Raw genomic sequence first — 16656 nt, 5'->3', positions numbered from 1 at the left:
AACATGTCCTGGTCAAGCGAGGGGTAAGCACTTTTTGTCTACTACACAGCTGCTATTGTATGCCTTCGCATAGTTGGTGTGTTAGGTTCGAAATTCGCAGCTGAGGGCTCATAAGGGGTGCGACATTACGGGAGGGTGCATTGTGATGGCTTGGTTAATAATGTGGACCGCTAGAAGCGGAAGCTTCGAGACTACCGGTCCATCATTAGACGTATTGCAATCTAACAGGTCTCGAATTTCCTTACCCTGCACGCAAGTGTAGTTTCTGCGCTATGTAACAAAGGTTCCGCGGCATAGCTAACAGCGTGCTAGCCTTCGTCGGCCGAGGTTTAAGTTCAGCAGCGCTTTTCGATAGGAGTTTGCGATAGACGTGAATGAACACTGCTTTTCATTCATTTTCTCCTCACGCGAGCGCACTTCCTTTTCTACGTGTGTAGCGAAACCCGTGTATTTTCTCACTGATTCTGATAGGTCATCGCTCGAAACATGGCGGCGCCATTCTGAAGACGAAGAGGACATCCTCCCCTCCCAAGAGCGGGCTAGTTCCCAAGAAATGTAAGCACTACATGTCGCAACTACGCTTGCGTTCGCTGGCCGCGAATAGCCTCAAGTAAATTAATATAATTCAAAAGACTTGGATGTTGGGCTAGTTGGTTTTCTGACAAAGTATTTATCTCTTTAGCGAAAACACGACGCACTACACAGAAAGAAAGGGCAACACGGGCGGTACATGCAACTAATTTATTGAAGGTAAAACCACGGTAAATATATCCACAAGCCTGCCCAGGCGCAGCCTAGCAAGTAACCTGGAAATAAGCCATCAGAAAGTTATCACATGAGACACAATTAAAAATTTACCTCAGCATTGTTGCCTGCCTCAGCGCTTGTTGCCTGCCTCTTGGCTTTGTCGTCTTGCCGTTAACAACTTTGGCCATTAACAAGAACTTCACTAGTGTGAAAAAAAGGTCAAACTACAATTAAGGCTAAAGCAGCCGAGCTTTGCAAGCGTTTAGATATTCAGAGGCTCGCAAGAGATATAACTGTCCCTGAAAGTGGTGCGTTGCATGTCTTTAGCGTTAAGACGCATAAACCGGATAATACGTTTCGTACCATTGCGAAGGGAGGTGGCACATCGTAGCACTGTGCTAGTAAATTCTTTTTGAAAGTTTTTAATGTGCTCGATTTAAGTGACGCCTTCCTGGTAAAGAATTTTATTGACATCATTCGTTTCTTTCAAGATGACAGCGATGTAGACACTATCGATGTGCAAGAGCACTTTATGCTGTGCCTCACCCTGAACTGTCCCCTGCCGTCAAAGATTGCATAGATGAAAATGGTGCAGTTGGTTTCCGAAATGCAGCAGGCATGACGATGGAGAAGTTTTTAACCCTTTTAAAGTTTTAACTTTGTAGGCATTTTATGAAATGTAACGACCGGTTTTATCTGCAAAATAAAAGTATTTGTATAGGTTCATGCATTGCGTCGGTTTAGTGCAACAGCTTTTTATCATACATCGATCGCTGTTTACACGATGGTATTAATCATTTTAACAGTGACAAATTCCTTAAAGTTTTTAGGAATATGGGCGCCTTTTTTAATTGTTTTGGCCTAGAAATACTCCATTCCAAATGAGAAAACACTGAACTCTTTGCACGATGATTTTAAACTTCAGGGCAAATGACTAACTTTTGCTTATCAGCTTCTGCAGGACGGCATTCTCCAGTTCTTGGACCAATCATTAACAGTCAAGGAAAGGCATGTTTACTAGGCGTATTCCCCTCGTGCACAAAAAGAGCTCTTGCCATACAGTTCTGCCCATTCGAATCTAGTAATGAGTGTCAATGCAACTCTGCTTGGAATCCGCGCTCCGGAGGTCATGTGCCCATGAGATCAAAGCAAGTTTCGGTCATCAGTTGGGTAGGTTGTTTTCTGCTGGCTACCCTGGGTCGGTCATGGCGTCAGTGACGGAAACACTTCGCAGGACAATTAAGCACGGAACGCGCACTACTGCTTCTCTGGAGGGTCAAAAGAGGATGAAAGTGATTCCATAGCGGAAGAAGGTCACGCAGACCCTAAAAAAAGGTGGCTAATCGGTTAGACATGCCGACAGTCTTTTTCAGCCCCCAAGAAACTCGCACAACTGTGTGGTCGCATCATTTGTGAAGACAAAAAAGGCGCTGTCAAAATAACCACGAAAACCTGTTTGGTAAGTGCGCCGTGAGAGTTGTATATGAGATCCCCCTGTCTTGTGGCAAAGTGTACTACATAGGCCAGACAGGGTGTTGACTGGCTAATAGGGAGCGCACGAATCTTGTTGACCACCCCATTGCTTGCAAAACTTGTGCACCGCATTTCCATTGTTGCGTATCAATCTTAGACAGAAGTCGTCAAAAAACCCTTCGTGAAACCTTGGAGGCATGTTTTATCAGGAAAGCGAGATCGATTCGTGTGAGCGACACCTCATTTGCCCTGTAAAATGCTGAGGTGAATTCTCTATCTTGTCTAGTATGATAACTTTCTGCTGGCTAGTTTCTTAGTTACTTGTTAGACTGTGCCTGCGCAGGTCTGTGGATATATACGCCATGGTTCTACCAATAAATCAGTTGCAAGTAGCGCCCGTGTTTTTCTTTCTCTCTGTGTCGTGTTTCCGCTAAAGAGATGAATACTCTGGAAATTATTATATGCGATGCTTCGGAGGAAATTTCAGGGGCCACGAGGATAAGACGGTAACGACAGAGTCTCTTATGTAATGCCTGGTTGTTAATGGCGCCAGGGGGTCGAGATTAATGCAGAGCACTCCAGACGGGTACTCTTTTTTAACTGCAAAAGGAGATATAGTGCAGCAATGCAAAGAAGTGCAGGCATTTGCGAAAGCGCTATTACTGCTGTGTTAGTGGGAAAAGCTTGACTTATGACACAAAGGACTATTAGAACAATAAGGCTCACCAACGGTTGCTTTGAAATAAATTATTTGAGAGACAAGAATAAGGTAAGAAAATCGATAAGGATTTCTTTTTCGGTTGGTTTGGTTAATTTATTGGGGTTTATCGTGACAAGGCAACTCAGGCAAAGATGGACGCCGTAGTGGAGGTCTCTCGAAATTTCGACCACCTGGGGTTCTTTAATGTGCAGTAACATAGTGACATCGCCTTACTTAATAGATATTACACATGGAGATCAGCTGACATATTCCGAAACTTAAAAAAGAGCAGGCAGAAAAATTAGAATGAAAACAAACGATATGATTTGTTTCATTGGCCGCAAAGAGGCGCTTCCAAGTAGGTTTCAGTCACAGGCTTTGAGAAGAACATGATTTCATGTTTTTCAATGTTGTCCGAAGACGCAATCTGCAATTTCACTCGCATACAGTGGCATCAGGGTGCATGTTAATCGGTTATTTTGACGCCACTGAATCACGTGGTTGTCCACAGGAAAAACCAGCGCTTGTCGGCGACGCCGACGACACCAGGAAAGGGGCAGTCTAGTTCGGTCGGTCGACCGTAACGTAAAGGTGCACATTAGTGGTGGCACCAAACGACACCAAAACTGCCAGTGCAAAATAGCTAGTAAATAGCTAATCAAAACGATCACAAGGCCCGTAGGGCTTCTTTTAAAGGAAAAAAACGAACACCCAAAAACTTGTACAGATTAGATTTGCTAACCAACCTGGGTCCAACCACAAGCTGATGCAAAAGTGTTGCCATTAAAAGTCACGCACCCATTGAGAAGAGAGAATTAAATGAAGCACACAGGTAGTACATACGAAAGATTTCGGGCAAATGATATGAACTGCGGTCTGTGGACTTATCTTTTCTCTACGCAGAAAATTGAAAGAAGATGTAAAAGAAGCCTTAAAAGCGAATGGCGTCTACAGCAACGACATGTTATTCGACACGATGGCAGTGCTCGAAACCCTGGGTGTGAAAGCGACGCAGCACTTTCAACTTCTTGAAACTGAAGACCTTGTCTCAAGGCGAATGCCGCCTGAAACAGCACACACTTTATTGAAAGAATTCGGTAAGTGAAGCAAGAGAGACTGTGTATTGGAATGCTCCTACAGAGGAATGCTACAGGAAGCATGAAACTTGATAACACTGTTACATGTTTAGAAAAATGTGCTGGCTCTATAGGTGGTGCCTAGTTGGTAGTTTGTTGTTGTTCATGATGGCTGTATTGTATGATGCGAAGGCAGTCGTGAGGGCCTAACCCGACCAGAACAGTCTGCTCATGTTTGTAATAGATGGCAACGCAACCTTATCCCCGCAATCAAAAGCTCGCATATCGCAGTATTAGCGATAAATCTTGTTTTCAACGCTTTCTTTCCACTTAAGCAGGGACAGGTGTATTTTAATTCTGAATATGTCAAGTACATAGCGCCCCAAAAATGTCATCCATTAAGAAATCAGGACCGCTGATAGAAAGTCTCAAGGGAGGTAAAAACTTGGATTGTCATGAAATGAAACTCCAGTATTTTAAACAGGATCCTAACAATGCATGTGGATTGTCAATGGCGCATGTCTGCTTAGAGTTCGGACAGTGGGAAATCGCTTTGTCACGGTCTGCACGGCAATGGCCAGTCACCCATGCTGTTGTTGCGAAGATATTTGGCAAGGTAGGGGGCAGCTTAGGTGGTCAGAAAACCTTGCCTGCGCAATGCTGAAGGACAAAGGCGTGCTCAGTGAACGATTAACTTAAGGTATACTGAAATCATCCGTGTCTGTTACGAACGATATCGTTGTACGCCTTACTCAGGTTTGCTCTTTTGTCCTCTACTTCCGGCTGCACGTCTTCATCTACTTGAGCTGTCTACGTAGATGCGGCTATGTTTTACGAAAATTATTTGAGACAGATAGGGGAACGTCATTTCTTTTAGAGCGCAGCTCTTGTTGGAATTTAAACGAGAGCTTTTGGCCTATAAAATAAATTTTGGCCTCTTCATAATTTCTAAGCATCGAAAAGGTGCCGTGCAAGAAAGGATCTGGGCCCCGAAAGATAACTGGAACTGCTGAATAGATTAAGACAATTAAACCACGATGAACCAGGTGTAAATGACATCAGTTCTACAATCGTGACCAAGCCGCTTATGTGCATGCATTTGAAGGGCTTTTCACTAGAGCATCTTTGTGCGCTTTGTTTGAGATTCCTTCTCCTATCGAACTTACAAATAGCCTCACAGTGTACTTCTAGTGCATGAGTTTATTGCAAGTGAGCGCAAGGCTTGTGATGACTACCCGTAGTCAATTGATCGACAGGTAAAAGTAAACGTGAACCCACCACCATGGCTCAACGTGTTCCTGAGACCAAGTTAGCGGGATTGAACCCCGACCGTAACTTTTCGCCGTAGATTTATAGAGCGGAAATGTCAACGTCGCCCATGTGCAGTAAAAACTCGAGGACTGCATTAACTTAAAGAAGGTAGGAACTGTTCCTGATTGCAGCACTACATTGTCTTTTATAGCTCACGGGGCGCTTCATTAACATGCACTGGTTTACCCGTCCAGTAAACCTGAACGGGCGAAATAGACCAGCGGTCGATATTTGTGTTTTTTTCAAGGGAGATCGTCTTTGAACAAAACCAAACGTCTTCAAAAAATGTCTTGTGCTAAGTTCGTACTAAGCAGAGAGAGAAAAAAGACAGGCAAGAAGGTTATTCTGATAGGTGTCCTCATTAGCTACCTTGAACAGGAGGAAAAGTAAAAGGGAAAGAGAGGGACAGCGAAAAAAACAAGAAACCCGCTAAGGATGTCAGCGTTGCAAAATCATAATGTGTTGCGCATTCTCATCAACATGAAAAGAAGCGCATTTTCATTAATGGCATATCGTAAGGAGAAAAAATCTTTACACATCAATGTACTTGTTATATTTGTAAGCGCTTTCTGTTGACGAATGTGATATGCCTTTTTACAGGGCCAGCTAGCGAGGAGGCTGAAACGGAGCCTGAAAAGAAAGCGTAAGCTTTTTCTGTTTTTTTTTTTTGTGAATACCCATGTCTCTAATATTTTGGTCGCCAACTGTATTAGTTGAAACAGCCGCATTGCACTGCGTAAATCTCGCTTGTAGCTTAGTCAACAGCAAAGCTCCGGAGTGGTCACTGATCGCGCTGCCTGCTTTTACTCTATAGTCCCTGGACAGAGCTGTAAATCCCTAGTGCTGTTGAGGTTGTTTTGTTCAGCGGTAATTTTCCGTGACATTTAACTCCACCGGCTCACATAGTGAAGCTGATCCAATGACTGTGGTAAAACGAATCATTTTCAAGCCCAACTGATTTCCGAGCCAGTTGAAGACCAATCTTCCACAGAGCGAGCTTCAGATGAGACAGGCAACCGCACAGCGATGTAAGGCAGTTTGGTGCAACAATAAGAGAGAAGAAAAAAGCATGAAGTAGACAAAAAAAACTTGAGTTCACAACAGCCTAGCTAAATCAAGTGCTGGAGGATTGGAGTCGTACAGTGGATAATAAGAAAAAGGAAGCGTAGCCGCGGATAGCAGATAACGAGGACCAATGACGAGGCAGCGAGCTTTGCACAGGCAAAGCAACAATGGTTGGCGCAGAGCAGGATAAGGAGCAGGCGACAAGGAGAAAAAGCAAGGCTGTTCTGCGCTTAGGGAACCTAATCGAATAGTGATAATGAGTGTAATGATGGTAATGAATCTGATGGTGACCTCTTCTTGCATTGCAGGGTCCAGGGAAATTACATGGACAGTCTTATATGGCCCTTTCGTCTAGGGGTGCAAGGCCTGAGCATTGTCACCGGCTGTTTGTGGTGGACAATTTCAAAAGCCTGCTATCTTGGTTATAGAGTAGCTACATGCGGTGGAGAATGAATGCCATTGTGTTCCGAAGCGTCAAGCTCCTGGCGTGCCAGCCATTCGTGTGAGCAGTCAGGAGTATGAAGCTGTCGGGGGCACACCAACACGCTCGCCCTATTAGTTACCGAGTTTTTACATATGACGCGAAAGTCGGATGTCGTCGGCTTCGATCCCACCGGCGGCATGTGGTTTTTTTTCTTCTGATTTTATTAATCTCCCATTGATGAAAACCTACGAATTAAAAAAGAAATGACATGCACCAATAATCTTCATTTTCCAGAGAACAACTGGATGGTCTCTTGGGCTAAACGCTACACAAAAGCTTAACGAGGCCCAAGAGACCATTACAAGGCAGCAGCGTAATGAATAGATACATAATAGATGAATAGTACATAAGTAGACAGTAATAGGGAAATAATCTTCCAAGCTTCCAAGCTTCTTGGTATCGGTGACTGTTGGCTTCAGTCATGTACGACACAACGAACACCTCTTTTTCTCTTCAATTGTATCCTTCATGCTCAATAAAGGCGTTTCTCTACTGTTCTCTTGCTGTGTCCCCACTTAGACCAGCGCAGCCGTGTTGCGGCGGTAGGGTGCAATTTCTGTTCCCATTATAGGCTAGGGGTAAAAACTGTCGACCTTTTCATTGTTCGAAAATTACCGGTAGGGAAGCTTTTGGATAAATTATGAAGAAGCAAATGATGTACTGCGTGCATCACATGGAAGAACATGCCATCTTAGCATGAGACCGATTTCACAGGAACTGCAGATATCTACTTTGCAACATCCGTACCCTGCAATTAATGAAGTGGGCGTCCGTGCAGTGTTTATAGAGCTACACTGCAGGAAATATTTCAGGCGAAACATCGCACTGAGCTGCCTGATTTCTTTAAGGCTTTCCAAACGATGAAACCGGGAACACTGTGTAAAACGCCTGTGCCTTTGAGCTTATATTTTAGTGAAGCTAACTGCATTTTCAGAAGCCGTTTACTAGATTTTTTAAACTCAGACATTGCGTAAGTGAACGCCCGTGAAGAGCAAAAGCACCAACTCGAAGAGAGAAAGCTATTGTATTGGCATGTATGTAGGTTATATATTTCTTAGTAAAAAGATGCCTAGGCTTAGCTTGGTTAAGCCAAGAATGCATTGCATGTTGCGCGGTCTTTTTTTTTTTTAGGGCGAGGTATTGCTTGGCGGCACTCGATTTTCTCAGCAAGACGTCACGCGCCGGCGCAGCGCCCCTAGCGGGAGCAGCGGGAGTCAGGTGGTGGCTGCGGCAGCGCGCGACCGCGCGAGTTGGGGCCCAGCTTTTCCTCCGGCTGTCGTGACGTCACGTCACGTGGTTGCGCTCAAGGTCAATGGTGGCTGCCCGGCCTCGCCCAAGGGCTGAACTGAGTGATTGCAATGTGCAAGGCATAAAAATAGCGGAAACAAAACGCTAGCATCTTTGCTGTACTGTTTTGCTTGTGGCATAAGTACCAGCCAAAACTGTCTCATCTATCTGCACTCACAGCGCCCCAAAATTCAGCTCATTCTTGGTTAAACATGCGCGCAGAAAAACCAGAAAGCCAAGCAAACTATATACCTTGCTTCTTGTTTCGCACTGCACCCCTAGAGGCGACGGTGTGTACAAGGTGGGGCTTCTTGCATGAATGACGCTTTTCAAATGCAGATTATAGGCAGTTGGTAGGATATACAGCCAGATGTTAGTTGCGAATTAACGTACAGAAATATGCACTACATGCGCCTGTCCTGCAGACCAACCGGCAGGGGCGGATATATATATATATATATATATATATATATATATATATATATATATATATATATATGGGTTGCGCAAGCGTGAAGTACTAGACTGCTTATAAGAATATATAGCGAAGTATACGCTTCGTTAAAGGAAACATATTTATTCAACTCGACGTTTCGATCGGAAGACCGATCTTCTTCAGGAGTGATTTTACATTGTTAATGCATCCCCTTTGGGTTTCCCACTTACCTGTTCTGTGCCCACCTCTATAAAAGGGGATGCATTAACAATGTAAAATCACTCCTGAAGAAGATCGGTCTTCCGATCGAAACGTCGAGTTGAACAAATATGTTTCCTTTAACGAAGCGTATACTTCGCTATATATATACATATATATATATATATATATATATATATATATATATATATATATATATATATATATATATATATATATATTGTAAGGTGGTTACTAGGATGGTTAGAGGTGCTGGGCGCCGGCGGTAGACAGAGAGACACAGGCCTCGTAGACATAGAGGTCGAGCACCGAGAGCACACACACAAAGCGATGGCAATGCCGCTCAACACAACGGTCAGAAGTTCGTCGGCGTTACAACTGTCCCACGGGGAGGAGAGGAGCCATCCTGGCGACTTACGGCGTAGGTGAGATGGCCGGGTCATAATACGGCTTTAGGCGCTGCACGTGAACAGTCTCGCGTCCGCGCCGGCGAAGATCAGGAGACGGCATCAGCGGTTCCACCACGTAATTAACAGGTGAGGTGCGTTCCACAACTCGGTAGAGGCCGTGAAACTTTGTAAGAAGTTTCGAGGAGAGGACCGGAGTACTGGATGGAATCCAGAGCCACACGAGGCTACCAGAAGAAAAGTGCGGGGACGTGTGATGGCTGTCGTGGCGGGATTTCCGACGGTATTGGGCCTCAGTTGTGAGAGAACGGGCGATTTGGCGACACTCTTCTGCGTGTCGCGCAGCTTGCGAAATAGGAGTACACTCAGATGCGTCAGGCTGGTATGGGAGAATGGTATCGAATGGAGCAGAAGGGTGACGGCCGTAAAGAAGATATAACGGGGAGAAACCGGTAGTCGACTGCGTTGCGGTGTTGTAGGCGTACGTCACATACGCAAGGACGAGATCCGAATTGGAATGGTCTGATGAGACGTATATAGAGAGCATATCGCCGAGGGTACGGTTAAATCTTTCTGTAAGGCCGTTAGTTTGTGGGTGATAGGCAGAGCTTGTTCGATGAATGATGTTGCACTTGCGGAGCAAGGCTTTGACAACTTCCGATAAGAATACGCGGCCTCTGTCACTCAGCAGTCCGCGCGGTGCGCCGTGGCGAAGAATGAACCGTCGCAAAATGAAGGAGGCTGCGTCAGACGCTGAGGCGGATGGAAGGGCGGCGGTTTTTGCATACCTCGTCAAGTGGTCAACGGCGACGATAGCCCAACTGTTGCCGGCTGCAGTGTAGGGAAGAGGTCCATACAAATCAATGCCTACGCGGTCGAATGGGCGCGGTGGGCATGGTAGCGGCTGCAACTCGCCTGCATTATATATATATATATATTGCTCTGCGTGTGTGTGTGCAGGAATTCAAGAAGGAATTATGAAATTTGAAAAATGAAAGATGCCCCAATAATGCCTGTAAATTTCGTTGTGTTTATTGGAACTTTATTTAAATTTATTCGATATATTTTAAGTCAGGAATACATGAAAGACTTTCATCAAAATGCAAGTCGTAAGAGTGTTAACTCTATTGCTCCTTGAATTGCCTTAGTACTAATTGTTATCCCCTGTGGGCGTCTTATTAGTTCTCCTTGTATTAACGTAATATGCATTTATGATAGTTTACGAAAAATGGGTGTGTTTAAAGCCATCGTGCTCATAAATTTAAAGTAAATGTGTTTTCCTAGTTGGATTGGTGTTAAGATGAACTCGCATATGCAGTAATTGAGAAAGGCTGTGGCTAGAGTTCCGTCTAGACGGAACTACAATTTGCGCTAGAGTTCCGTCCAGACGGAACTGCATGTAGCGATGGGGTTCCGTCTAGACGGAACTCTATCTGACACCATACAGTTCCGTCCAGCATTATCTGCCACAAGAGTTATGTCAAGACGTAATTAAAGCTGGCGTTAAGGATTGGGAAACCAGTTTGCTTGTTTTGCATGTTCATTTAAAAAAGTGGCAATCCTATTCCGCCTAATGTGTGACAGGATATTCTGCTGCATCATTTTATTTTCCAAGCAATCAGTGAGAAATGGCAATAGAACGAGTTTTGGCTTGGGTTTGTTGGTGCGTTTGCATAATGCTTGTTGACCGTTTGTGTACGTCTTAGTTTTTTTCGCGCTACGTCGTCTTGCAGCACAAACAGCGACAGGGCTTAACATCACTTCGCGAAGAGTTTCTGCACTCTGGTTCTAACAGTGTTATTTTCCCGATCCTGCATGCATGCACGGAACTTATGCCTTCGAGGATGTAACTAAACGCAGTACGCGGACATTTTGGTGCCGTGTACATGCGTAGAGAGAACAAGTGGATAAAGCTTTGTCAGCCGGTTATTCCAGAGACAAAAAATGATTTATGTGGGTAGAAATCACCCATTTTATATAGTATGGACAGTACGCACATTAGACGGTTTTAGTTTTACGTACCTAGAACCTTCACGTACGTAAACGTGAGCTGTCTACGTAGCGTACGCTCGTGTCACTTCGTACAGTTTTAGCATTTAGCTACACGTACGGGACTCAAACTGTGTAGATCTGCCATAAAACCTAAAAAATGCGCTAGCATGTTGTGCCGCGCCATCTAATACAGATAAAGAACAGTAATTTTGTTTAGTCGAGCTGCTTGGAGCGGAGCCAGGCCAAGCTACAGTGCGGGCGGTAAATACATTCCCCCTTTCTTTTGACAAACTTTGAGCGATTTCATTCCACCGAACAGTATGTTGCATGCTGCCTTCAAAGGGATTGCATTCCTTCACGTCCCGCAGCATATTTAAATCATCATCGCTTTTTGAGAAGCGAAAGCGCGCTGGTGTCCCACTCATATCGACGACGTGTGCGTATGGAGCCAAAACGTGCACCGTTTTGCTTTTCCCGCTGACTGTGCCGAGGGTCTCGCGATATCCCGCGAGGTCTTGAGCTTCGCGTGGTCTCGCGAGACTAGCGCCTCCTCGCTGGCGTGACCGTCGGCCCACTCGTTGCTATGACGACCACAAACGCTTCTCCGTCAGGCTTAGGAGCTGCTGAAACGGATTTCTATCTGAAAACAAAAGCTAGTTCTCACCTAAAACCTCATGCGAGAGCAAGAATTGACGAACTGAAGGCAAATACAGCAGTTTACAGCACGATACCATGCCGAGGGATTAGCGACGAAGCTGTTATCGTTGTGAAGCGGGCGGTTAGGGCGCCGCCATCTTGTCAACGCCGCGTACGCAAGCAACGTGAAGACCGCAACGCAAAGATCCGAATCTCACGTACGTCCGTGAGACCCACGCAGACACTTCACGTTCTGCGCATGCACACTGGTGACACGTAAGCGCTCTACTTACGTGAAGCTTCTACGTACGTGAAACTAAAACTGTCTATTGTATGGACGGAACCATGGAGGTAAAAAAAACTAGGAGAGAGTGCGCTCAGCCTCTGCAAGCCATCCTCCTCTGACGCGGCTGCCGAGGGCCCTTTTGCGCACTGACTCATGGGAAATAGGCCCTCCTCCACAGTTACCAGACTGCCAACCAGCGGTGCTTTTTAGTGAACGTCCGTGCTCCGATGTAGCGCAGAAGCGCAGCGCCTGTGTTGCAGCTTTGGCGGAATGCGTACCGAGCTCGAGGTTGTCTGAAGGCTCCGCGTCTCAACACTTCTGTTGATTACACTCTTGAGTTTTTGGGTGCACTGTAGAAAACTGCAGGTAAACTTTTCATCAAAGGGTGCGGCCGCGACCTCGTCACTGTTCAACTGTGGTTCATAAAGAGAATGGAGAGGAATTCCTTTCGTCGTTATACTCACATACGGAGCGTTTATTTCAGCGCATGCTAAAAGCGGAGAACTCGAGAGTAGACGAAGAAACGAGCCTCTAAAAAAGGGCGCAGCGGCTTCCAGAGCACTCACGGCGGACGGACGTGTTTTGACGAGCGCTTCGGCGCGCTGCGCAAGATTTTATTTCTCAGGCGGACTTCGGCCCGCCCATGGGCCCGGCACAAGTCGTGCCGAATACGCTCGCGCACATACGCGGTTCCGACGTGAAATGCAGCAGTGAAGTATTTCTCTCTCTCTCGCTGTCGAGAGAAAGTGCCGGCGGCTTTACGTCTGCCCCTGCGCGGGGTCTCCCGGCCACTGCGCACAATCACTTACAAAAAGAAGTAAACTCTATGTATACATAGCCGCGCGCTGGTAGCGTCCTGTCTCGGACTAATCGCGCGCGCGGCACACTGCACTAGCGGCCGGGGTGGGGCGCCCGGCCGCGTATAACCGTCCGAGGTAGCACCCACGGAGCGTTCGTGTCACGGGTGCACTACCTGGCGAAGAGCAAGCGGGAAGTCAAGCCCGCCTGCTCGATGAACGCACAGAGACTCACCATTGTTCTGTCACGGGTGCGCGCACTGCCGCGCGGCCACAGGAGCGCTTCGAGACTGTTCGGGATGATTCCCAGCGCCCTGCAGGCCGCGAGAATCTCGCGACGCGGCACTGCAGAAGCGGCACAGCGAAGGAGCATGTGCTCCAATGTCTCCACTGCGCCGCAGTCAGCGCACGCGTCGCTCGGGGACGGTGGCCGCTGCGGCGAGCGAGCAGTTTGCGCTCACCACGGAGCCGTCAGTGAACACAAGCAGATGGTCGCGCAGTTGCTCGTAGAACGAAAGAGCGAAACCGAAACCGAAATCCGGCTAAGAGCTACCACTGCCTTGTCACGTGAGGGCCTATTTCCCATGATTCTTTCCATTATATTTTTTATGACTAGGCTTCAAGATTGTGACGTCATGCTCCCTCCTAGTTTTTCTTCCTCCATGGACGGAACTCTAGCTGCAGTAAATATTCCGTCTGGACGGAACTGCAGCAGCAGCAAATGTTCCGTCTGGACGGAACGCTAGACACTCCGATTGAGAAAAAGTTATGACATTTTCAATATTTTCGCAAAAGTTCGAAATAATGCGGCCATAAAATAGTAATTTACTATTTCTGCGTATAATGCGATGAAATAATGTATTCGTCCAGCAGGAATTGCTGCAAGCTTAAGTGTTTGCCTTTTCATTTGAAGGGCATTTCCCATTGTTTTCATTTTCCGTCTGTTCTGATTAACTTCCTTTCTTTTTCGAGTGATATATTCTGCGGTTACATGTATTACTGCAGATATTTATAAGCAGTGGATAGAGCGTGAGGTTAACACAACTTCGTCATACTGCCGAAATGCCAACCGCCCACGACCACAACTATGGAAGGAAACGTCATCAGCTTCCACTGGATTTTAGAGTGGCGCATTCGACGCCATCACAACTCTCGAAGGCGTATAGGTTCAATAGCGGTTTGATTTATCGATCTTCTCACGAGATGCGCCAGAACGACCAACCAAGTTGTCGAGAAAGACATTGTTCGCGTGAGCCTGAAGACTCTACACTGTCGGTTGTCGACATCTGTGAAGATTTGGTCCTGCTATGAGGCTCTTATAGTGGCTCCATCGACTGTGAGGCACGAGGTGCAATGCGCTGAGCTGAATGACAGGAGCCATGCAAGAAACCCGCAATTATGTGTATACAATTGGCCTAGGTAAATGAAAACCTGCCATTGATTGATAGGTGACTGGTGCAAATGTGTCATTTCATTAGAAGAATAGAAAATCCTTTCGTGCGGCAACAATGCTATTCGTGATATATGTCGCCCCAGAAATATTTTTTATGCAGGTCGTTGACATCTTCTCATGTTAAACCAAAAAAAGGCGGGAACGTAACGACACGGGGCTGATTCTCCTCTCGTGGGCGTTTGTTTCTTTAGCTGAATTCAAGGTACAAAGAGCGAAAAGTTTTATCGGGCCGTTTTTGAATAGGTTATGCTTTCATAGAAATGCAAGAATCTGAGATTTGGATATACCTTTAAGGAGAAATACAACCCGAAGCACTCTTCCATGATTGTGGGAAGTTGGTGGAACAAGAAGCCATTGGACATGGCAGATTGTGCAATCCGATCAGCTGAGAGAGGGTCTTTGAACACCTCTGGGTGAGCATGGCGCGTTGTACGATGGACAGAAAACCCAGAATCGTTGAACATCGAGTCGCCAAGCTGCTAAAAAAGCAGGAAAACCTAAAATAGCAGTCCATCACATCTTCCTGGACCCGATGTTTCGCGGTGCCAAGCAGTGATCGAGAAAAAAAGGATTGAGTGGGAAGCACTGACGCATTAGGTTACTGTGGAAAGGCATTCTCTGCAAATGTTGCGTCATTTTGTGATAAAAATAGATATTATAGCCGATATCTTCATGCAGCGCTTAAAGCAGTTCAAGAAACGTGTTGTGGGAATACATTCCGGCTTAATATCATGATAAATACTGGTTGCTGTTGTGTAAAAGTCATTGTCATCCTACCAACCTCGTGCGCAAGGTTAAGTGGTGAAAAGTTAAATTCTAAAATTAAAATATCAAACCTCTTTGCTCAATATGTCGTCTACAAAAACCTAAAGTCAGAGAAGGTGCTAGTGTAAGTAATTGAGAAATCATTGCTTCCATAATAAAGAGCTTTAAAGAGAACAATACCCTGAGCTTTCTTAACGGAGTAAGCCAGAGAAATCTAGTTTCTTTTAGCCATTTTTTCTAATATTTTACGGAGCCTTTGCCTCATATAAAAGAGTCGAAATGGCATCCTTGCATATATGGTTCAGTGCATTTTGGTGGCTAAGTCAGTGCCGTGGTGGCTAAGTGGTTATGGCGTTTCGCTGCTGACCTGAAAGACACAGTTTCGATCCCGTATGCAGTGTTCGCATTTCGGAGGAGGTGGCATGCTACACTACAAGCTCGTGTACCATGCGATGTCAGTGCACGTTAATGAACCCCAGGTGCTCTAAATCATCCGGAGCCATCCACTACAGTGTCCTTAATCACCCGAGTGTCTTTTGGACGTTAAACCCTATAAACCAAAACATTCATTTTTAACATTTAAAAAGGATTTAATAGTTTCATTTCCTCATGAAGTACTTTAGTTATTCAGTAGCGCCCATAAATAACGGTGTCCGGTATAACGAATGCTCCCTGGTTGCGAACTAAGGGGGTGCTACCTCCAAAGTGTGCATTCGGGAAAAAGGCTATTCATCTCAGATACAGCAAGGAAAGTTTGCCGCACCATTCGATTATAGCGAACGAGCAGGCACGCAAACTCACCCTGAAAACTTCGCGCTTCCTGAAAGCGTGGTGACCGAAAACAGTATTTCGGGCCACGCCTCATTACTCCAGAGAGCATGTTGCGAGTCAAAAAAGCAATAAAAAGGCCTTACTGAAACTAGATAACCAACGGCCTGGCACGCAACTGATGACCTAAACGCCAGTCATTACCTCTGCGTGTACCGGCTAGGCAGGCATGCAAAGTAAAAGCAAAAGCACGCTGAATGCCAGACAGGGGTAGACTCGAAAGCTGAGTGACCGCGCATAGTGAGTAATCCACCAGTGCTAGCGATTTGAGAAGCGTGAATGCTTCCTGCTGTTCGAATTGTACGCGTCGTCTGCCCAGGCGGAATTCCACCTTTTGTGCTCCCTCTACAGCAGAGAGTGCAGCTGATATGTTCTGGGCACAAGTGCTGTGCGCTGCTTCCGTTGTTGCTTGGACCCACGTACGAAATCTGACGCTGTGTAAAATCACGTGATCAAAGCAAAGAGATTTTTATCAACGCTTCAATAATGCACAGCCGGCCGGATGTCGCCTGGGACGACTTCGTTCGTGTAGGCGCCAAAATCACATGGTCGTGATCTGATGACGTTGTTGAACGGGAATTACGAGCGACCCTCACCACCAGTAATCTGATTAAGCTGGCCGATCACCCACCAGCAGCCGCGATCTATTCAACCCTGATTAGTTATACTGTGTCCCTAAAGGAGATTGCTGGCA

General features: G+C 46.0%; 2 protein-coding genes across 3 annotated transcripts in view; both read left to right on the top strand.

Moving 5' to 3' along the window:
- Positions 1-16656, top strand: part of LOC149336010 (uncharacterized) — a 76187-nt gene that overhangs the window by 36419 nt on the left and 23112 nt on the right. The window lies entirely within an intron of this gene.
- LOC149336011 (uncharacterized) lies at positions 1984-7351 on the top strand. The gene is made up of 4 exons (XM_089552517.1): positions 1984-2206; positions 3824-4017; positions 5908-5950; positions 6681-7351. Exons 2-4 carry the CDS (start codon positions 3882-3884, stop codon positions 6823-6825), a joined length of 324 nt encoding a protein of 107 aa, XP_089408643.1. The 5' UTR covers positions 1984-2206; positions 3824-3881; the 3' UTR covers positions 6826-7351.

Source organism: Amblyomma mixtum, chromosome 7, assembly GCF_055824585.1.
Source record: "Amblyomma mixtum isolate Tamu chromosome 7, ASM5582458v1, whole genome shotgun sequence".
Lineage (NCBI taxonomy): Eukaryota > Metazoa > Arthropoda > Arachnida > Ixodida > Ixodidae > Amblyomma > Amblyomma mixtum.
Note: the sequence above shows the minus strand (reverse complement) of the source record. Positions and strands in the feature narration are given on the sequence as shown.

Bases quoted from the DNA above. Each gene is read 5' to 3' on its own strand.
- LOC149336011 (XM_089552517.1), top strand. From the start codon at position 3,882: ATGTTATTCGACACGATGGCAGTGCTCGAAACCCTGGGTGTGAAAGCG. The intron at 4,018-5,907 runs GTAAGTGAAGCA...GCCTTTTTACAG, and splicing joins CACTTTATTGAAAGAATTCG to GGCCAGCTAGCGAGGAGGCT. The intron at 5,951-6,680 runs GTAAGCTTTTTC...CTTGCATTGCAG, and splicing joins ACGGAGCCTGAAAAGAAAGC to GGTCCAGGGAAATTACATGG.